This window comes from Odontesthes bonariensis, chromosome 10, assembly GCF_027942865.1.
Source record: "Odontesthes bonariensis isolate fOdoBon6 chromosome 10, fOdoBon6.hap1, whole genome shotgun sequence".
Lineage (NCBI taxonomy): Eukaryota > Metazoa > Chordata > Actinopteri > Atheriniformes > Atherinopsidae > Odontesthes > Odontesthes bonariensis.
Window position 1 is genome coordinate 18,943,619 of NC_134515.1, and position 23,263 is coordinate 18,966,881.

Consider the following 23,263-nt stretch of genomic DNA (forward strand, 5'->3'; position numbering starts at 1 on the left):
TGATGAAACAGTAATCAACACTTTTCCCAGGTGAAACCATAATAAATGGTTTGGTTTGATGCAAAAGAAATATCAAAAAAGTAAATAAATTGGGATAATTACAACAGAGAAATAAGCCAAAGTTTATCAGGTTTATCTTAGAAATGTGTGGTCTGAGGCCAAGTGCCCGATTCCTACAAATAACATGATACAAATGATCTTAGTGTTCCCAATTATGTGGAGTGGTCCGCCTGCCAGAGGCTCTTGCGATTTTCTTTTCAGATGCTATAGAAACAGCGATTCTGAAAGAGCTTACATATTCTGCTTTTTGTCCTTGTCAGACGGCAAATAGTAGAGTTTACATATGTGGATGTACGTCACCCAAGTTGATTAAGAGGAGTTCTAGAAAGTGGTGTTGCCATCTAGTGACGAAACGTAAAACAGCAACTTATCATGCAAATAATACAGATAATATTTATGGAGCATTAAACTGCAAAACAAACAGTAGGATAAGAGAGCTTCTCCTTACTTTGAACAGGATATTTGCTAAAAGAAACTTGTATGGCAACACAGCAGATCCAATAAACTAATTTCCTTGTTTAAAGGATCTGTTGTCAGTTAATCAAGTGCGCCTTGTTTAAATAAATGTTGTTCCAACAGCATGAAACGCCACAGACTGCAGTCTTATGACGGCTTCGGGACTCCTTCCATTTCAGCAGGCATCATTTCCTACAGCCTCAATTCCAAAAACAAAGTTTTTGAGCTTTGTAAAATGCAAAAAAAAATAATATAACTCCATGATTAACCAATCTCACAAAACCAATATTGTGTTTTTAAATTCACATTTTACAAAATGTGCAATCTTTTTTTGGAATTGGGGTCACATGTTTCAAAACTCATGTGAAGGAGGATTCAAAATTAAATCTCTTTCAAAGATTCAATTAAATTAGATTCCTTTATTGGTACCATGTTATAGACTATCCGTGCCCATCTACAAACATGATGTGTTTTCATATCAGGCTTCAGGAGTGCTTGTGTGGTTAGGCCCGAATACAGCTACAAAACCTTGCAATTTAATCCACTTTGCTAAGAAGATCATTGTAGCACAAGCAAAAAAAAAGAAAAGTTTACCTTTCACAGCAATGACTTGATGTACTCATGCTCTGATGACACAGCATTAATGGAAACAGTTATCTCAGCATTTTCAAATTACAGTTAACGTTATATCAACATAAAAGAACACATCAGTATGTAATAGACAACTCGATTGGACAAGAAAAAGTTAAGACCTTAAAGGAACATTACACGCTTTGGTTGATTAAAAAGGCTGTAACATTGTCGTCATTTAAAAGATAATCCATAATGGAGCATGTGAAATGCGTGGAAGATGCACACCTGAATCATCACTGCTCTAACACGCGGTTAATGACGGGATGTAAAATTAGGCCTTTTCCCAGACCAAATGTGAGAGAACGTTTATTTATTAAATTTTTTTAAAATAATGAACAAACCTTTCCAATAAACCTCCAGAAATCAAATGTATCCTTACAGTAAATTGTATCATCTCATGGGAGTGATACTGGAATTTCATGAAAAGTATACAAAAAAAAAAAAAAAAAAAGGAAGTCTACTATAGCTCATTATTATATGCAAAACACACAAGTGTGGATAAAATATTGTTTCTACTGTAACAGATCAGTAAACTGTGAGACTTTGGAGTCAGACATGCTTGGACATACGCTCTAATCTTGTGCACCTGCTCTAAGTACAGACACCTGTTCACTGGGAGTACAGTGTATCCACGGAGACGGTTTACATCTCTGATGTGAGCTGGGCTTTACTCTGGATGAGCCTCATGATTGACTGAACCACCTCTGAAGTGGTGCCTTGACCCCCGAGATCAGCCGTGTGCAACTGAAAGAAGAAGAGCACGATGCTGTCAAACATGTTCCAAGATGATGACTGATTAAATAAAATTCAAAGACGACATGTAATTTTAGCATTTTTGGGATGAGTCTCCTGACGCATATTATGTTCAAATATCGGCTTTGTGTTTAAGTGTCTGTTTGTTGTGATCCGCCGGGGAGAATAAATAGACATGATAAGACCAATTTGATTTTTAAATTACCACAAGACTGTAACTAATGCCACAAAATACTAAATCCGATACCGCACGGTGGATAACCTGACTGGTGCTTTATGACAGTGAAAAGGACATAATGCCGCTTTGTGCAATTGTATTGTACTGATCTCTAGGAAGCATGCCAGACCTGCCACAAGGGCTTGTAATCTTGTTTCACACAACGATGGCCTATTATCTTTATGACGGGTGAGGGAATGAGCCAGACAGGGACTGAGGACTCACCCTGGTTTCATTCATTGTGATGAGGACTGCATTCCTGATCAAGGTGGCATAGTCATAAAGCCTGGAGAGGTACAGGAGAGATAATTACTTCCAATAAAAGTAAGCCACACTCACAAGATTAAAGATCAGATAAAACAGCAACATGTGTACTAAAGGTGCGAGCTTACTTAAGATGGTCCAGCATCATGCAGCTGGCTAGCAGCATGGCAGTAGGGTTTGCTACGTTTCTGCCTGCAACACTTTTTCCTGTGTTTCTTGTGGCCTGCGGGCCAGAAGAGAGCAAGAAAGAGACAAAGCTCTGAGTTACAATGCATCAGACAAAAATCACATATTTTACACATTTCAAAACATTAGAAAGAACCAACTGCTCATTTCCAAACACTTACCGTTTCAAATACAGCATAGACCCGACCATAATTGGCCCCGGGCACGAGGCCAGGCCCTCCCACCAGGCCAGCGCACACGTTGCTGACAACGTTTCCATACAGATTAGGCATCACCATTACGTCAAATTGCTGAGGCTTGGACACAAGCTAAAAACGCAAACACTGGTGGGTGAATACTTTAGAGATCATAGAACATTAACAACTGTTACTCTGATGCATTAAGATGTTCAACTATAACCTGCATGGTGGTGTTGTCAACAATCATGCTGTCAAATTTGATGTCTGGGTATCCAGAGGCCACTTCTCTGCAGCACTGCAGAAACAAGCCATCACCAAGCTTCCTGTGGAAGCACAAATGCTGTACTCAATACTCCCACCACAAAAAAAAAAAACCCACAGCATAATTTATGACTCAGGGGGCCAGACCTCTTCAGAGAGGAGACATTTACTATTTACTAGATGAACTTACATGATATTAGCCTTATGCACAGCAGTGACCTTGCGGCGACCTTTCTCCCTGGCCAATTGGAAAGCATACTCAGCAATCCTGAGAGAATTGTTCCTGGTGATGATCTTCAGACACTCCACTACCCCCGATACACTCTAAGACAAGACAGTCAGGAGAATAACAAATTAAATTACAACTTAAGTTCAACAACTGTATGTTATGACAGCTAAAGTTCCCCCAGGGACTGGAAAGCTGTCAGTCTAGCCTTTCATCTCTCATATCTTATCTTTGAAACTGTCACACTATGATTGATTATCACTGATCGCAGAACTGATTTGCCTCTTCTCTGGGCCATTTGTTTAACCCAACCCAACCCCCAAATATTTGCAAAGTCCTTTCCACCTATGTCAAGCAAAAAACAGGGGAACTCCCTTTATTATGAAATATTCATTTCAGGCCCTGTAAAATTGCTCTTTCCAAGTCTATTACATTTTACGTTTGAAAAGTCAGTGTTGTGTCCTACTTTTGAGTCTACTTTGCCTTTTTAAGTTTAGTTTTTTCAGCCGTTTTCATTTTAACCCTGGGCAGTGTTTAAAGTAGTGATGGTTTTTTGTTATATTCCAAATGTTTGCGGTTGAATTGCACGTCACAACTTCACAGCGAAGCTAAAGATCACGGGCGCGGTGACGCAGCATGATGAAACCTGGAAAAGTAAAAACAAACAAACATAGAATGTGACAGAGAGGACCGTGGAGAAACTATGGTCTTCCAAGGAAAATGAACAGACTTTGGGGTTAGGGTTGTTGTTGGCTCCAATGCGCATGCTTACTTGATGCTTCATGCAAACGATATGACAGACTTGAGAGAGAAGCCGTGAAGAGAAAATGTCACTTTCGATTCAACAACTAAAGGGGCCAAGTCTGGTGGAAAATCTTGTAGTGTGTGACCCCCCCCCCCCGGTCACAGATCGGCTGTGTAGTGTAAACACACTAGGATTTCAAAAGTCCCAAAGACAAGAGAAACACATTACAATCTTTCATTTCCATAGCTTGTTAGGCTTAAACATGAATTTAAACGAACCAACCATTCAGCTTCAAATAGGTCTTCTTATTAATTTCTGCTCTGCTAGCTCAACTTCTCTTTTTTAACTTCACATGACATATTGAAATGTTTTCAGCATTTTTGACTTGATTGTTATTCATATATAGCAACAGTTTGAAAAGGGAAATGAATACACCGTAGGCACGTACTTCATAAACATGAAGTCTTACCATTTTTACAGTATTCTGTTGGTTTCAACTAATGTCTGCAATCTTGCAGATGATGATAAATCCAATCCTACAGCAGCTAATATGGCAAGCACAACTACCTTTGTAGTCGTCGGTCACCAACAAAGTATTTCCGAACAAAAAAACTGCAGCATGCGAGACCCACACACAACAGCAGGCACATCTCCACTACTGAGTAACACAACGCTGTACCAGAATCAAAGACACAATCAACAGTCACAGTCGCTCATCTCGGTCTGTGTCTGACTAACATTAAAATAATGCATCACCTGAACATCTAGCACGTCAGCTACTCCCGAAATAAGAGAAACGGATACAGTTTATGTCCATTATAAAATAACTTCCAACAGTTTTCTGTCTCATTTTTTTTCTGTCCTCACGGTCTCCCCTCTCTCATCCTGTTCATAACAGGGATGCAAACACATGACGACTGATTAATTCCCTTATTTTTGGATGATATTATTTTAACGTAACAAGTTGTTCACGGCCAACATAACATTTGAATAATATTTCAGTAAAATGTTCTGACAATTATTTTAGGCTCATGGAAACATTTTAGACGTTTGTCAATTAAAGTAACCTAATATTTTTTAGAAATTTAGAAACAGTATCTACTGTTGAGTGAGCACATCACAACAATCCATTCAGTTTAATGAGGTCAGTATTGATCGAGTGTGTCAGCATGTGGCAGAGGACTTCTATACGGACGGCACCAGACTGCCAAAAAAACAAAAAAAAGACCCGAGGTCGAAAAAGGTCTATACAAGAGGGAGCATGAGCAGACATTTTATAAGAGAGTAGAATTGATTATTATTTTTTTTTCCCTCCATTTCCTTGTTCTGTCTGACCTCGTGCTCCAGACTGCTGTATTCTCCTTCTGTGTTTTCCCTGATGATCATGATGTCGATGTTCTTGTGGCGAGTCTGGACTCCGGGGAGAGACTGGCAGTGCATCACGTTGGCGTACAGGTCTAAGTTTGTTCTGTCAAAGGAGACAAAACAACGGCTCACGCGATCACAAAGGACCAATTTGTGTAAGAAATGTGAGCCCTTTGACAAAAAAGAGGAATTTATCTGAATACTTCATTTACACTTACCGCAGCAGGTTATTTCTGGATTTGACAGAGGGCGGCATAGTGTGGTTGGTTTCTATGTTACCTATTGGAAGAGTTAAGCGGTTCTGAAGTTAAATATCAGCATCATGGTCGATTAGAAAACGGCATGCAGGTCTGACTCAATTCTCAAATTTTCCCGATCCAATTGTGACACTGAAAGAAGAAGAAAAAAAAAAAAAAAAGAATTCAGCTTACCTTTAAGGGCAATTCCATTACGACGGATTGCAGTGATGGCGTTGTTGATATCATCCTCCGACTCCAAAGCGGAGTTTACATTCACCACCTCAAAGTCCACTGGCACACAGCTGAACCTACCAGCATAAAACCATACAGGAAGCAAACCATCAGGCGTCTGTGGACGCTTTTAAGCAGGATTTAGTTTTAGTCTAACCAACCTGAAAACCTCTCTGACATGGTTAAGAAGCTCTGGGCCGATTCCATCACCAGGTATAAGGGTCACAGTGTGTCTGCCGCCATACTTAGCAGGAGGAGGCTGTAACAATGGCATGCAACGCGTTATCAACCGTCTTAGTACAAGAGAAACACTGGTGGCTTCCCAACTTTTGCAATAATCTGGATACATGTATGCTTTTGTACTAATTATATGTCAAATATACAGACGCTACAATAGATAGACACTCCTGGATACGGACTTTGCATATTTCCTGCTTATTAGATTTTCACTTACATTAATATTTACTAATATAATATACCAATACTATATAACTAATATTAACTATTATGTTGCTATAATCAAACATGGCTTATTATACTGTAAGAAAACAGTATAATATTTCCAATCTGCAGATACAGGATCAACAACCACGGACTGTTAAAAAATAAAAAAAAAATGTAGTGACTTTAGTGATTTATTTTTGTTTGTTTACTCATTTCTTTGTATTCATTGTATCTGAACTTGCAAAATGAAGTTTTTCTACTACTCTCTGCTTCCAACTGCATTACCACTTAATCGGCAAAAAAAAAAGAAAAAGAAAGGTGGACAACTGCTCCTTCGCTTGAGTGATTATTTCAAACAATTGTCATTTACATGAAAGTCACCTGACATGCTGCAGTGGACAAGGAAATGTTGAAAATCCAAACAATCAAACCAACAGGTAGGCCCGTGACTCACAATGTTAAAGGATAAGACCGGTTTTTTGACATTGGGCCCTTGATTTCACATTATAACATGATGTTCTACTCACCCCTGCTTGTTGTTGGTCATTTGGAGCTGTTCCGAAGATATTCGCGAGGCGTCTGGCTGCTCTCTTGAGATATTCGGCCATGAAACGGTTTCCTATGGGCAAGCTTATACAGGCACAAACTATGCTGTTTATAATTTATTAATTACTCTACACTAGCACTGATAACGTGGAGGTGCGTCGCTTACTTAAAAAAATCCGGGTTACTAATTTTGAATTTTAGCCGAATGAATAAATAGGCAGCAGGTCTGTGGGCTGTCTGTGGTAGTAGCACAACGATGACGTCAGTAACACCCACTTTACGACGAAAAAATCAAAATTACAATAACCCGGATTTTTTTAAGTAAGCGACGCACCTCCACGTTATCAGTGCTAGTGTACAGTAATTAATAAATTATAAACAGCATAGTTTGTGCCTGTATAAGCTTGCCCATAGGAAACCGTTTCATGGCCGAATATCTCAAGAGAGCAGCCAGACGCCTCTCGAATATCTTCGGAACAGCTCCAAATGACCAACAACAAGCAGGGGTGAGTAGAACATCATGTTATAATGTGAAATCAAGGGCCCAATGTCAAAAAACCGATCTTATCCTTTAAGCAGTTAATAGGGTAATTTAGGACTGAGCTCTATACATTTTTAAATGTTGAATATTGTGAATCAAGCACAACTTGGTTAATTGCGAAATACTTCCAGTTGTAAAATAACAGCCCCAGGTTTGAGAGTCCATGTTATCCATCTGAAATGTAACAACAACTATAATACTGTGTAACCTGTATTTTTATTAACCAATACAGATAGAACGTGATAAAGCAATACTCCCCATAATCCTGAATAAAACGTAACCTAATAATCTGTATCGAAAAGCAGCTACTTACAATATTTTCTTTCTGTTGATGGTGACGAACAGCAAGGAAAGCAGAAGGTCAAGTATTAGTTCGATTGTTTTGTACAAGCACATATTGCATCCGAATCTGACAAACACAATAATACTATAACCTCTCCTCCCCCGAGAGAGTGGAAATGTTAATAGGCTCTGGGCACAACGAATCAGGCAAAAAAAAAAAAAAAAATGGTCAAATTAATTTCTAACAACTCCTAAACGTTAACGCAAAGGCATATAGGACGGAGATAAAGAGTTGTTAAAAAGCAGTGATTTTTGGCCATTACATGTTGATTAGGTGTTAAAGGTGTCACAATCACATGTTCCATGTCTGACAGGGCAGAAAGCAGATTTAATTACTCACAGTAAGAATCGACTTATTCCGGTGACAAGTCAAAGTGGTCCCAAATATCTGAAAAACAAAATGCACACAGATGGTTTAGGGTGTTTGTGTGTGCATCAAAGAATCTGTTTTGGAAAACCAGTTCAAATGTGTGATGGTAGCTAGTTTGCTAATTCAGCCGTATGATGTTAAGCCTGTGACCTTGTCTTCAGGTTAAATAAATGAGTAATATTTAGAGCCTGGCAGCAAAATGCACAACAAATACAATGACAGCGAGCAATCGTCTTACTTTAACCGTATTTCCAAGGCGTCCACCCAGGAAAGGGTTTACAATTTTGGACATAGAGAGCACAGCACTGTGGGCAGCCATCTTGATGTTAAGGTCGTGCGTGAGAAAGGTTTGTGCTCGCGCTTTAAAAAAAATTTAAAAAGTAAAAATAAAAAATGATTCAGTTTATTTAAGGTATGTATGTTTAGTAGTTTATTCATTGCGATAGCCTCTGAACTGGAAAAAATACAAACTGTAATGGAAAAAAATACATTGAAAAAAAATAAAATCATTCTGGTCACGTGAACTTCCTCGCGCAGACTCTGTGGCTCTGTACACAGGGGCTGAACTTGCGTATATCCGGAAGACGAATTGTGTAGACACAATTTTTTTCCATGCTGGTCGCTAACGCAGCATTAAAACTTAGACTAGGCTTTTGGCTGCAGAATCTCTTTATACTAGTAGTTTTCTTTTATGATGGGGGCGCTTCAATGAAGAAACAGCGAAAGAAATCGTAAAGGTCCAGTGGAGAACAGCAACAGCAGCTCCTCTTTCCGCTATATTCCCATTGAATAAACGCCCTAATAAGGCAACGAGTAAAGGCAGTACTCTCCTTAAACGTGGACTTAGTAGGTAGGATTGATGGTTTTTGATTTCAAAGTATAAATATAAGGGGATCAATAATGTCAATGACTTGCTTTTGCCCTGTCTTTTCTGTTCATGTATTAATCCACGTCATATCTGCAGAGCCATCTTGCTGTCAAGAGAAAGAAAAATTCTCTCTGAAGTGAACCGAAGTCTTGTGGTTAGCAGGCTCCATTATTTGAGTGTTTGAAACAAATATAGCCATTCGCCTCCCTCAAAAATGTGTTTCAAAACCTTTAAAGTTGCAACTCAAATTAAAACTTCAAAGGACTATTTTTTTTACTCCACTGTTTTCATTATGTTTTTATGTTTCAGTTTTAAACAGTTCTTTTTGTTTTCACACTGTTTATTACGTCTCTCATCCTTACTGCAAAATGTATTTGTCACGAACAGTACTTTTGTTGAACTACTTGGCTGTCATTCAGTTTGATTTAATCACGTGAAAACTAAACATTTAACTGATGATTTTAAAACGTATTTGAACGAGACAACGCTTTATAAACTTTAGAATTGTGCTTTTTAATGAATCTGATGAGTCAAACAAGGGATTGGAAATCATGTTGGGTAATGAATCCTGTATGTACCCTCTATGGGAAATCCTATCCGAATGGTGTAGATGAGAAAATGCCAATGCAGGACTAGCCGACCCAGAAACTATCTTCATAGTTGGATCCACAGAAAAGATACAAAAAAGAACTTAAACATTTCACCAAATGATCTGAAGATAAATCTTTTGGACTCCAAGGTCCAAAATCCAAAAAAGAACTGTACCAATTTGTCTGGCATCTCGGGAGTCTCGGCAGTCCAAATTGAACATTAGAGCACAGGTTTGCCAGTGAACATATTTGCAAAGTGGTACAATCAACTGAAGAAAATATCTGATATTTATGTTAATTAAATGTTTTGGAGGAGAAAATATGTTTGCACTGTTTCCATCAGGGTGTCCCGATGTTTTCAATAATAATTAGCTACTGAGTAGCATTGTAAATACTGTTTATTGTTTATTCTATTTTTGTACATATTGATATTTTTATTCTTATTTTATTTTTATTTTTATTTTTATTTTTTTCCCTATCTTATTCTTATTAATCTTTATTTTCCTGTAAATAAGAGCACTGCAACAAAAGAATTTCCCGCAAGGGATTAATAAAGTTATTCTGATTCTGATTCTGATTCTGATTATCAGCTGACTGTTGCTTCTTTTTTAATTTTTTTTCTCTCTACAGGTCTGTGAGACAGTGAATCATGAGATTGACAGGTGGGCTGAAATGTTGGTCTTAGTTCAATGAGCCTGTGGCAATCCTGAGTGTATTTAGCCTCACCTGGTGTGCCCTGATTTTCCTCACAGGCCCCCTGCGAGCTGTGGTTGTGCTGCTCCTGGTGGGGCTCACCTGGCTGCTGGCAAGCAGCTTATTTGGAGGGGAAAGTGCTTCGTCTGTGCGACATTTCTTCAGTGGTAACATAAGTCATTCTGACATGTTTATTTGATCAGCAAATTGGCAATGACATTTATTGGGAACCATTTATGAAACAGAAATGCCAGATCTTTTTTCTTATTCCAGCTGCTTTCATGTAAAAATGCAGGATATAATTTGATAATTGAATTTGATTTTGAGTTGGTAATTGGTCAAAATAAGTAACTGGAAAGCTTCGGAGTGGGCTCTTGGAAGCTCTAGTGAGTGTTTTCTCCATTTTCTGAAATCGTACACATTGGACACTAAATGATGAGGAATATTTAGAATTAGCTTCTTTTTTTCATTCTCGAGTTTTTCCTGATGTAGGCATAGCACATTTGACTGAGGAACTTGTTTCTGTTTTCAGGCACAAGTGTGGAAACAACACCTGGTAAGTAGAAGGAAATCAAATAATAAGCTTCTTATCACAATAACGAGATCTTGAAAAATGTATGGATGTCCTCATCTCAGCTCGGCATTAATGATTATTGCAATCAGTCGGGTCCTTGTGGTCTGCAGCTGCTAAAAGAAAAAATGTAGCAGAGAAAGTATTATCGCAAAACACCAGTGTGGTCCCTTTTCCACTTGCATCCTGTTTATTTCAGGATTAAGAATTTTATTTCCGTTAGTGCTTAACGCTCTTGCTGGTCTGGCCCAAGCTCGTCAAGAGCACTGTGCACTCTTACTCTTGCTAGAACATTAGGGTTAACTAAGCAAATTAATTTTTTAGAGATTCCAAGATCTAACTACAAAAAAAGAGGCAACAGTGCCTTTGCAGAGGCCGCTCCTAATCTCTTGGTTTACTTGCCCTGTTCACATAAGACCTGCTCAGACGTTAGAAGCTTCCATGATGCTTTTGTATGAAATTAAATTTTTGTGTTTTCCAAAAATAAATAAATAAATAAATAAAATTAATACCTAACCCCTCTGAGCAAGCTTGTAAACAAAAGCTGCTATAGAGCTGTCAGCATGCATGCAGAGATGACAGTCGGAGCAAAGGTCTGATCAGAAGGAATGAGGTAGATGCAACCGATAACAAATGGATATGTTGTCAACCAAGTAAAAGAAAAATACATTGTTCAGTGACTTAAATGTCTTTTTGATTGACCTGAATTTTATTGGCTCAAATCTGATTCCATACTTTTGACCACCCACTTCCTCTCTTTTCTTCAGCATTCGATTCAGTTGGGGCTCGACACCTTGATTTTTATTCTGTTTTATTGTGCTTCTTATGGAATGCTTTTACCACTTTTACCCTGTGGCAGTTCATTTATCCAGTCTGCCCATAGTGTTTTACCGTGTCTTTGTTTGTGTTGCATTTCTCTGGGTATGTTAACTCTTGTTTGCACAGCACTTTGGTGTGACTTTGACTTGACGAACGTATCGTGCAATCCAACAGAACTGCCCCCCCGAAGGTATAAATGTGGACTTTCGGCCCCATGTCCCCCAAAGCATTTGGCTTTCCGTCTGGTGTCTGGTGCTGCCAATGTGATTGGCCCCAAAATCTGCGTGGAGGACAAGATGTGAGATTCTGTACTTAAAACTCGCTGCCCCCTCATCTTTGTCTTTGTCTCCCTCTGCTGTCACCTCTTTATTTTGTTTTATTTCACTCTGTTTTCTGTCGTTTCCTCTGTGCTCTCATAACGAGGCCTCCAAGTCTGTCTGGGGAGCTGAATGCAAGTATTGATCTAGTCTGTTTGTCCCCTTATCGCTTCGTGTTTGTTGCCTTTGGCCCTCTCACATGCGTCGTTGCTTTTTCTTTTCTTTTTTTTTTTTTAAGCTTCAGAAAGTGTAAATCAATTTTTACTCTATGTAAATACAGTGTGTGTTCAAAGCCCGTGTCTCTGCCCAACAGGTTATTGAGCAGCGTGAAGAACAATGTCGGCAGGGGACTTAACGTAGCTTTAGTTAATGGTAAGAATATCTTTATTCTACTTGTAACTGTGTTGTATTAATTTTGAAACGTTTAGTTGTGGTTATTTGTAACATTTTTACTGATGGTTCTTTTCTTCAGGGGTGACCGGTGAGCTCTTAGAGACAAAGACCTTTGATATGTGGGCAGGAGGTGATTAAAATATTGGCATTTCTGTGTAAAACGTCATACAGGTCATACATTTACAAACCACCGCTTACACCTCGCCTGATGTCTGTTTTCAGATGTCTCTGACCTGTTGAAGTTTTTACGGCCGCTTCATGAGGGAACCCTTGTGTTTGTGGCTTCCTTTGACGATGCTGCTACAAAGTATGAATCCACTTCAACACTCAATCAGTTTTAACTGTAAACAAATGAAAGCAACATTTAAGCTAAATTTGGTGAAATGCGTTTTGCTTGCATGCTGTCAACAACTTGAAGTATTATATTTATGTTGAACTCTGTCAATGAAACGGCTAAACAGCACGAAGGCCGAACATCCAACACAAAAAGTCGTGTTGGTAATCATGTCACATATAATGGCTTAATCGGTTGTAATTGGACACTTCACGTTTCTGAGTAGACGTTGCAACGTCAAGAAATTTCCGTCCCCGTTGCCTTCAAATGCTCTTTCACGGTTGTAAATAAGGCCGCTTGATTACCATTCAAACACACCAGAGTCATATTCGATTCTTGGTGTTTTTGTTACAGGTGAGACCGTCACACTGTGTGTCAGGAAGCACGCGTTGGCAAAAAATGAGTTTCTTGTCCATGTAACAAAAGACCCAACACTGCTATCTCCTCAAACATAAAGGATTTGCTTCACTGTTCCATTTACAAGCCGTTCACCAAGTGGCGTTATTATTTTCTCTCTGGTAGAATGAACGACGAGTCTCGACGACTGTTTGAGGAGCTTGGGAGCACAGCGATAAAGGAGCTGGCCTTTAGAGACAGCTGGGTGTTTGTTGGAGCCAAGGGCATTGAGAATAAGAGTCCCTTTGAGCAGGTATGTCACAATTCCGATTACACGTTTCTTAAAACAAACGGGGTATAATTTTACAAAATCAATACCTCCTGGGCTTGGCTTCGTCCAACATCCTTGTGTGTGGATCATTAAGTGATGCTACGGGAATGATGATGGTGCAGCCACACCATTCTCCAGCTTTTAAATGGAGCTGTGGAGATGGTCTGATTATGCAAGACCACCGTTGATACTAATACTGAAGAGTGGCTGGGGGAAGAGTTTAAGTTGCATGTTTTAATGTGATGCTGATCCATTCTGTAAAAAAAAAAAGAAAAAGAGAATTAAAATATAAAATATACGATCACAATTAATGGTCGGGGTTCTGTTTCAAAACTTAGCCAGTGTTATCCTGTTGAGAGAGCAGTGATGATCACTAGCTGAATCACAAACAAAAGACTTAATATTTGTATTATTTTGGGCAAGTTTTGAACTGTAAAACAACTCCGTTGGTGAAGGTACCGACGCGCAGGTTTTAATGAATGAAAAGAACATGCCCACAATCCTTTCTCCCTCTGCTCTGTGCAGGCTGTAAATCGTATAGGATTTGAAGCTATGGTATATTCCTGTAATAAAACTAATGAAACATGCTTATGTTCTCCAGACATTTCCGTTAGTGCTTGTTGAAACGTGAGTCATAACCTTGTGTCATCATCTCCGCCTCACAGATGAAGCCTCAGTTAGCAACTGATGCTGCTGCTGCGCCATGAAAACCTGGTCCCTCTCTGTTATGTTGACTTAAGGGGACCAGTTGAATAGTTTTTTTTCCCTTAAAGTATATTGACCTGAGTTTATCCGAGTAGCCTTGATAAGAGATGGTTAGATTCTCTAAAATGCTAAGAAAAGTGGCTTTGTTGCTTCCTTTTGTTGTGTCGCGAAGCATCGGACACACTCTAACATCCCCAGTGAAAGAAAGGAGATAATTCAGTTCCCCGTGGAATTCAACATTCAAAGTGATGCGCTATTATGTCATACTAATATCCAGTCATACTAACTGTGATTTCTGTGGATGACCATGAGGGAGTGAATAGCCTGTGACAACAATATCTTTCATTTCGTACCCTTTTCTTTCCTTTTTAAATAGCTAACCTTGATAGCAAAGTAATAGTATGTGTCTTATTATACTCATTTAATATATATGATACAATCTCTGTGTAATATGACGAAATTGCATTAGACCAAGTATCTAGAGCCTCTTTTCATTGAATATGTATTTTACATCTTTAGTTTTAGTGCTTCAAACCCTCATCACAGCTTAGTGTCAGTGTGGTTGTCTTCTTCTATAAGTCCTTATGAATTTCTCCTACCGTCTTTCCTTAACCTCACAATATTTACCTTCGAGGTCAAGGAAAAGAGCTCAGAAAAAGACGATAGCAGGTCATTTATGTATTTATTTTCCCCTATTCAACTGTAGCCCAGTTTTATTTGCCTGTTGTTTTTCCTCATTAGCGCATGAAGAACAGTAAGAGCAGCAACAAGTATGAAGGCTGGCCCGAGTCTCTGGAGATGGATGGCTGCATCCCCCTGCGACCACCACTTGAGGGTTAACTCCGTTTTATACGCCCTGAGATAGATCGTAGGATCGCCTGACGTAGCAGCAGGGAAACAGAATGACTGTTTAAAAAGCCAAGGAGCTGCTGGTTGGCTGAAACCATTCAAGATCAACATTGGTCACAATATTTTGTTTCCCTCTCAAGGTAGAGGAATTAATTGAATGCACAGATTGCCTTGACTTGGAACTTAATGTTTGGTACATTTCTGAATGAGGCTTTGTGAGCCGCTTTTGAGCTTGATTAAGCTCTTTGAAACAAGAGGAATTATGTCTGGTTGAGGGAAACCTTGAAAGTACAAATGTTTTTATGCCGAATGCAATATCGATGGTTGAATTACAAGAATTGAAAATACAGCTGGAGCAAAACTTCCAAAGCCATTATAGGAAATTCATGTATTTCCTCTTTGCAGAACTGTTGTTGGTCGTGTATTCTGAACTAAAGCAAAAGGATTGAGTTAAATACTTACCCCACAGAGAAAAAGACCAAACTGATCAACATCAGAAAACATGTGGAACTACTTGAGTAGTTTTTAAGAGTCCTAAGTGAGGCCTTTGGATAGACTTTAGAATTGAATACACTAATATATTTAATTAGGTAATATATTTATATTATTATGCTGTGACATAGCTGTCGTTGTGTCTTTGACATGCAGCAGTTGATGCCTATAACATGTTTACAGATTTCTTTGACTCAAGTTCCACTTTGATAAAACTATTTATTTTCATATGTTAACAAAGACGACAGGAATTGGATTTTGTGGGTAATGTTGTCTCCTTCCTCTAAGTGCTTTGTTTAATTATTCAACCTTTGTGTGTATTTTGTTTGGCCTTTTTTTGTGTTAGTAGGAATGTATTCACTTAGCTACTTGCAGGCCTAATACATAGAAAATGTGAAGAAATAAATTATTTTATCTGTATGGGTAGAAATACATTTTAAATGGCTTTTTTGGATTTGATTATGTGACCCATCTGTAAAACCATTTTTTTTTTTTTTTTTTTACAAAACATTGCTGTTGTTGTCTTGTCACAACAATACTTATGAATAAAAATGTCTGAATGTTTTTTGTTTTTTTTTCTCCTTTTTCCCCGTGGTCCTGGGAATTTAAGTGCCACCAGGGGGCGACAAAGGTCTATATCTCATGGGGGTTACTCAGTTCATTCTGCCCAAGGCATTTGCTTCTCTAAGTATATGTTCTGGTGGGGATAAAGACTACGAACTCAACGTAGTATATTTCTGGTTTGACTGTGAATCCACTGACAGGATCACGGTGCTCGGAAAACTAGCGGAATAATGACAAACCCGAATAATTTCATTGTTCCATTGAAATGTATTCTGGAGCTTTCATGTGTCGTTAGTAAAATTGTGAATTCGAGTTACAGTTTGGAAGCAGAGACTGTCCACACATTCAGTGAGCTTGGATTATCATCTGTCTTTCCTTATAGTGTGTGTGCTCCTTGTTTGTTTGTTTGTTTTTTCGTTTTTTTTTAAATCATGCTTTATTTATGCCACAATAAAAGCTCAAGATGGGAAGCATTTTATGATTCGAGTTAAAGAAACTGTCACCAAAGCAGAACTTTTAACTTTTACAGAGCTTACAGGAGTGTTGGAAAAAAATAAGTAGTATACACATAAGTATGCGAGAGGTTTACGGACACATATTTGCACCTCCACCTAAAAACAATAATGTATTTACACAACTTTACAAAATAAAGTTTTACGGTACCTTGTAGTTTACTAATTTATGCAGTTTAAATCTGTATTGAGCTGAGTTGGGGAGAATCTAATACTTTCAGATCAACTTGCTTTTATTTGATAGTTATAGTTTTTTGGGGGGTATGATTTTGCTTCCAAAATATATGTAGACACTATTTCTAAATTTGCCTCTACTTGACTAAGTAAAACAGAAAAATGCAACAGTATTTGCTCATGAATATATCAGTTCCTCCCTAATGCTGATGTGCCAAAGACTGTCACTTGAAAAGCAATGTTTTTAAATGGTGGTATTCATACTAAGTACTTATTTTTATCACTAGTTTGTGCAAATGTATTTTTCCTTCAATGCATTGACTGCATATTATATATAATCTATCTGCAAACCACGCAACGTGTTTTAAGATTTTGCGCGCTTTTGTTGTTATTATTATTATTATTATTATTATTATTATTATTTTAAAGACATTTACAATCAATCATCCCCTGAAGTGGAATCTTACGAATCGCATTTGAAAGCAGCAGTAAAGTCACATAATAAGCCGTGAACATAAACATGCAGCGCAGCGCCCTCTCGTGGCGGTACACCCAAACTGTCCGGTTTGCGCGTCCTCTGGATGGTGATGTTCCCCGTGGCAAGTGAGGACGGACCGGCAGCGCGCGCTCTGATAGTACACACGCGAACCTGCCGAAGGCCGTTGGAGTCGTCCGTTGTAAATTATGTACATAAGTCTCTGATATTTTCCGGACTCTCTTGAATGGACGGCCGCACAACTTGGTGCCGACGAAACGAGCAGCGACTAAGAAAATTTGTAAACCAACGACCAGCATCGTCTGAGCTGGAACACCGTACTGCAAGTGCTCTCTGCCCGTCTCACACAGACCGAAACCTCGACGACTCTGGTGGGGATTTGCGAGCCGATGACACCAAAAGCCAATAAAATGTGAAAAGAAAAACAAGCGGAGCCTAAAAAAAGCAAGCCTTTTTACCCTCAAGCTTTTTATTACTGTATGTAAAAAAAAGAGAGAGAGAGCTCTGTGTCTGCCTCATGTAAATAACCGTAGCGCTTGTAGATAGGTAATAAAAATCCAGTTGACAGTGAGTTTGCTAGCTATCGGGGGCTGAGCAGCTGGTCGTTAAAGAAAGACATCGCAGGACCGACGAGCTGCGGTGTTACATTTGGGTGAGTGATTTTTGTTGTTTTCTTCAATTACAACGCAAACAGGACTGTGTGTGTGTCTACGAGCCTTTGGCTCCCAGTGACACGTTATTGTGTCCAGTCTGTTAGGGTCTACAAACCTCCACTGTTTCACATTGTTATTCTGAATAATTCGGCCTGAAAAGACTAAAGGACCATTAGCTGAAAGATGTGGACCGTGCTCAGGGCACCTGGGGTCCGGGTGGTTTGGGGGGGTTTTGATTTGTGGTGCTGTCAGTCGTCTCATGTACTCGCTTTCTCCCTGTATGGTGGTTGTACTCTGCGTCTGGCATGACGTTTCTAAAGTCAGCCGAGCTCACGGTTAGCCACTAGCTGGACTTCACATCCAGGCATCGCTGTGCTGTGAACGCTACAACCTCTGAACAACAAACATTAATTGCTCCAGAGCCAGTGAATGCAGGATGGCAGTCACACAATGGGGTCGTTGCTGTAAGCAATTTACTTACAGTGTGTCAGAAAATTCAAATAGTTGAATAGAAATACATATATAATGTCTGTTTTTGTCGTGATGATGGTGTAGTATTGGCACAAAGTGTGTGTAACTCGAAGCATTCCCTTCCTAACTGCTCTGTTGCTAATCAGGGGAGCTGATGCTGACACCTCTGGCAGCTAAAGAGGTGTTCCCCAAACTGTAGAGAGGATACTTCTTTAAATAAGGTAGAAAAAAAGGCTGCCAACTGATGAACATTTCCCGACCTCTGGGCTCTTGTGCTTGCAAGTTTAGACACAGCTCCTATGTAAGAAAAAAAGAGGGGGCTCAGCTGTAACTTTGAGCCCAACTAGTATTAAGGCACTTTAGTAGTATGTAATCCTGGTCCATCATTTGTTGATTAAGGAGCCTTTCTCTCACCTGGATTAGAATTCTTTGGAACTGGATGGTTGAGCCCAATGGGGGGAATGAAAGCAAACAAAAAGAGGGAGGGGTGGGGTTAGATAACACATATTCTCTCTGTCTGTCTCTCTCCCAGCGAACAGTGGTCCATGTGTGCCCGCTACCTACACTCGACTCTCCCATGCTTGACCTGGATTGGACAAAAGTTCTTGTTGTGTTTTCAGCCTTGAGTTTCCCTAATGGGATGAGAATCACCATTGTGGGTTTGATTGGAGTGGCAAGCATTTGATATTTTTTTATCACCGCTTTTCAAAGACGCAACACGGGGAAAGCAACGTGCTGAACCACATGTGTGCTCACTGAGGAAAAGCTGTTGTCTGTCTAGCTTTATTTGTGTTCTCCTTCAGCTACTCGGCTCTAAGAATACTTATTTGACTGTTTTTTTTTTTTTTTAAGGTGGTTCTTGAGATCTATTGCTAAAGACACCTAACTGTGAGTTCAGTTCTGAATGTGTAACTCTCTGAAGGTGTTACGCCTGTAACTTGCAGTGATGTGGCTGCATGACAGGAGTCATGCCTTTCAAAAATGCCCTAACTTCGTAATCATGATCTTCGTATTCGTGTTAAAAGCTGAGCTCAAATGTGGAGAGCTGTGATCTGTGGTATGGCGGATTCTTGTCATGGAGCCCATTTGAATTTTGGCCAGCAGCTCCCAGACCTTGTGCTACCTCTGGCCCGTCTCCTCACATCAGTCAGCCCCCCATCTCCTCTGTAAATCTCTGTGGGAGTCGTACTGTCCTGGAAGAAGACTGGTGTTGCATCACTTAGAAACACGGAAAAAGTTTGGCAGGTTTGAACTTAGTTTTAATTTGATCTACGCCCGAGGCAAACGGGTTTTCCGCCAAGATTTATTTTCTTTTTCTTTCGGTTTCCTGAATCGTGTATATACTAAAGGTTAGCAGACTTCCTGGTGCAGTTTCACGGACCACGTTTAGTCTGATGATCAGCAAAGGGATTATATGCACAGCTGTGCACCTGCCAGTTGATAAAGAACAAAACTGAAACACACCTATAACAACAGCAATATGCTCAGATGGTCATAGTTGAATACCTGAATTACACCCGAGCAGTAAGTAATAAAACATACATTCAGTGAGAGGTTTGCAATTTTGTCCTAAAGTCTTAATTACCCGAGGCAAATTATGCACAATGTCAGCTATTAGTGTTCATCGTTTGATCCTTAAAGGGTCAGACAGCGGTGGAAAATGACTCTCAAGGTTTTCAGAATCCTGTTGGAATCATTTTACATGGCTTTTTGTTTTATCCAACCAACGGTCCGAAACACATTACCCAATGTTTACAAGTCCCTCCTTTCCATGGCGATTCCGCTATTACGACCATATATACCTCCCCAGTGATGCTGTATTAAAAAAAACAAATGGGAAATGTTCAACTTCCAATTGGTAAAATTAAAGGAAAATGCCTAGAAGAAGTCAGATTTCCAAGCTTGGATTGGTTTATCAGCCCAGACTCACCGTTGGCACAGTTAAACAATGGACAAAGTGTTGGTGAGACATTATTAGCTCTTAATTTGAAGTTATTGGTGGAGATGAAGATTGGCAGGCTGGCATAATAATTATATTATGAGCTGAGTCTGACATCTGAATGAATTACTGAGACAGGTTTTTAGACCCAGGTGGCCCCAAACAAAGTGACAAGGTTGCAAAAAAAGATTTCAGTTGATTGTAGCTTTAGATACCCAAATATGCCAAGTACAGTAAAAGGTATGTTTTCATGTTTGAATGGGGTAAATAAATCAGTTTAAAAAAGGTGAATATTCAAATCTAATTGAATGTTCTGCATCAAAGCCCAAAAGGTGTTTGTGATGTTTTCATTATTTTAGTCTGAAAGGAAAGAAACAAACAACTGAATGAAGCTAGTTGCCCCCCCCAAAAAAACCAAAACATTGTCACTCTTTAGGTTTTTTTTCCTAGTCTTTGTGTCCTTATTCAGACTGAAGTCTTTGCATGTTAAAAACTTTACAGCAACCTGCTGTAAGTTCAGTCCTCTGTACACTGGACATACTGACGGAAACTATTCCAAAGCTAATGTAATGACACTGTGTTTTCAACTTTACGAACCACTAAAAGCATCTCTCCTCTCCTCTCCTCTCCTCTCCTCTCCTCTCCTCTCCTCTCCTCTCCTCTCCTCTCCTCTCCTCTCCTCTCCTCTCCTCTCCTCTCCTCTCCTCTCCTCTCTGTGCACATCTGCAGCTGCTTTTGTTCAGACAGAAATTTAGCCATAGTCACTGCTTTCATTCACACAAACATTGGCACATATTTTATCAGGCAAAATCCGCCCTCCCCCAGCCCCTTTTTTGTCTCTTTCACCCCCTCCTCTTTATCTCCCTCTTGTTCTCTTTCACTCACACATTTTTCCCACCCCTTCTGCTGGCTGGCCCCCCTCGCTCCATCTCTCCTTCCCTGTCTCTCTGTGTTTGAAACTCTACTGTCCGCCTGCTCCCACCAACTGCACTCCCTTCCTGTCCCCCACACCACATTTTATTCTCTCTTTTCATCTACATGTCCCCCTCAATTGCAAAAACATGGCTGTCTGCGCACTCACACAGAGTCCCCTGGCTCACCCTTTGTCTGCCAGCCTAATTTTGCAACGGCAGTCCGGTAAGCTTAAGTAGCTGGAAATGTGCAGTGGGATTGCAGTGTTTTTGTTGCGTTTCAAGTTACGGTTTGGTGTTGGGTCATTTGGGACTTTTCTGTGTGCAATTTTGATTAGATTTGAAAGTTTTTAGCTGTCAAAGTTGACACTTCACACTTTGAGCTTACATAACAAAAAACTGTGGTGACAAAAAAGAATGGCACCTGTGAGTTTTTCAGGTTAAAATATAAATAACATCTTTGGCACTGATGACGTAAAGATGTCACAATGATTTTGGTTTAACATTTCAAGGATTATTAGGCCGCTGCAGGTGTTGTCGGAGCCTCCCAGAATCCTTTAGGACAGGCCCAGTGCTGCACAACAGATGTTCAGTTCTTAGGCATTCAAGCACTCGTATAGAACTGAAGAGACAATGAATCTGACATGGGAACTTGATGTACGCTGGAATGTATTTGCTGTCCAAGCGAGATGTCACAGTTTCAGCTTGTGCATTGGTTTTTATTATCTTCAACTATGGTTTGCCACATTTGGTCACATGAGCAGTTGCTTGGTCATTTGGCTGGTGTCAGGAAATTCCTGTCGGCATTCTTTCATTGAAAAGGGGACATGTGGTTTGGGTGTAAGTGACAGTTTGCTTTTGATCTGTGTGTGTGTTTTTGTCTGTGTATAGAAGGCAGTGAGAGGGAAACAAAGTTTGTTCTGACTTGCTGGTGTGTGTCTGATATTTATATCTGTGTGTTGTGTGTGTGTGTGTTTTGAAGGGGGACTTGATGGGTGTGAGAGACAGTGATGAAGCTGAACGTGTTTGATGTACTGTGATAACTCTGTCCGGTATGTGGCTTTCATGGGAACTCCTTGCCCTGGGGACATTAGCGAATAAGCTCCTGTTTAAAGGGCAACTTCCCTCTCTTTATCGCCTGTTGCTCTTCCCCCTTTATGTTCTCCACATCCTGTTAGGATTTACCTATTTAGACTCGCTGTTCTCGATGGTATGTCCCCCGTGGGTTGCCGTATCTCAGTTATTTTCTTTTAGTTTTCTTAGTTTTCTTTTTTTAGGTGCTCTACATTAAGTATCAGATTAGTACTATAGAAATATTTTTAGCTTACAGTATTGCAAAAAAGAAATCTAGTAGCTGATAGACAAAGTTATGCTGATCATAGAATAGTTTGATTTCTGGAAGCTGGTTACACAAAAACAGTCAAATTGTGATTTACATTTTTTCTTTTCTATCATTTTTATTTGGAAAATCAATTTGTACTTGCTGTACATTTTCTCGTCACTACTGCTTTAATATTGGAGGTTACGTAAAGTCATCATAGGCTTAGCAGCAGAAGCGCTTAATTAACTCAATAAACAAAATGTAATGTCTTGAAGTTTTACTTGTAAATGGTTTCTAAATCAAAGTTCCAGAAAGTTACCTAAATAACATTATGTATCTGTTGCTATTTATAATTACATAGAGTGCAGTATGATTAATCCTTTAGTCCATACTGTCTATCCATATACAGTCAATGATTTCATAACCAGTTCTGTTGCATTGTGGTGCTGAGGTACGTTGGAGACTACGTGCTCAACACTAATTACCGCATGTCTTCCAGCATATGTCTCTATCCTGGGAATGTAGCTGAACTGGAATTCTTTCTTTTCTTTAAAGAGTCTCTTAGCAGTTGGTCTAGTATCAGCGTATTGTGTTTTAATTTGACTGACAGCTGCTAGCATTGTGTGTCAGCCTTGTTTACTTTGAATCTAAGGACACAATAGGATTGATGTGAGCGTTAATGACCATGTTATAGGAGAGATAAAAGGCTACACTCATCTTTGGTGGTCATGATTGTCCCGATTGAAGGAAAGGTCTAGATTTACTGCTGGGACATTTTGGGGGGCCCACGCTGACTGTTCAAAGGTGGTGTTTATAATGTCTTTAGTCCTGTAACCCTTAAGAATTTGGTTGTGACAGGGGTGGCT

General features: G+C 39.5%; 3 protein-coding genes across 7 annotated transcripts in view; 2 read left to right on the forward strand and 1 right to left on the reverse strand.

The window, feature by feature from the left end:
• Positions 1-920: 920 nt before the first annotated feature.
• idh3g (isocitrate dehydrogenase (NAD(+)) 3 non-catalytic subunit gamma) lies at positions 921-8,413 on the reverse strand. Of its 2 annotated transcripts, XM_075476696.1 has the most exons (13): positions 8,297-8,413; positions 8,029-8,076; positions 7,660-7,671; positions 5,977-6,074; positions 5,777-5,892; positions 5,564-5,624; positions 5,316-5,448; positions 3,200-3,333; positions 2,969-3,071; positions 2,731-2,877; positions 2,512-2,606; positions 2,345-2,405; positions 921-1,893 (listed from the first exon to the last, which is right to left on the reverse strand). In XM_075476696.1, the coding sequence occupies exons 1-13, from the start codon at positions 8,375-8,377 to the stop codon at positions 1,792-1,794; spliced, it is 1,191 nt and encodes a 396-aa protein (XP_075332811.1). In that variant the 5' UTR covers positions 8,378-8,413; the 3' UTR covers positions 921-1,791. The 2 variants fall into 2 exon arrangements, with proteins under 2 accessions (XP_075332811.1, XP_075332812.1); XM_075476697.1 differs by lacking the exon at positions 7,660-7,671 and having other exon boundaries at positions 8,297-8,412.
• Positions 8,414-8,603: 190 nt separating this feature from the next.
• On the forward strand, positions 8,604-15,920 carry fam3a (FAM3 metabolism regulating signaling molecule A). Its single transcript, XM_075476698.1, has 10 exons — positions 8,604-8,908; positions 10,147-10,178; positions 10,269-10,376; positions 10,742-10,765; positions 11,774-11,897; positions 12,230-12,288; positions 12,389-12,439; positions 12,532-12,616; positions 13,166-13,292; positions 14,757-15,920. The coding sequence occupies exons 2-10, from the start codon at positions 10,166-10,168 to the stop codon at positions 14,853-14,855; spliced, it is 690 nt and encodes a 229-aa protein (XP_075332813.1). The 5' UTR covers positions 8,604-8,908; positions 10,147-10,165; the 3' UTR covers positions 14,856-15,920.
• Positions 15,921-17,189: 1,269 nt separating this feature from the next.
• Positions 17,190-23,263, forward strand: part of wnk3 (WNK lysine deficient protein kinase 3) — a 40,273-nt gene continuing 34,199 nt past the window's right edge. For all 4 annotated transcript variants that reach the window (XM_075476699.1, XM_075476700.1, XM_075476702.1 and 1 more), the window contains exon 1: positions 17,190-17,754. The gene's annotated coding sequence lies outside the window, so the exon portion shown is untranslated. The remainder of the gene's footprint in view (positions 17,755-23,263) is intronic.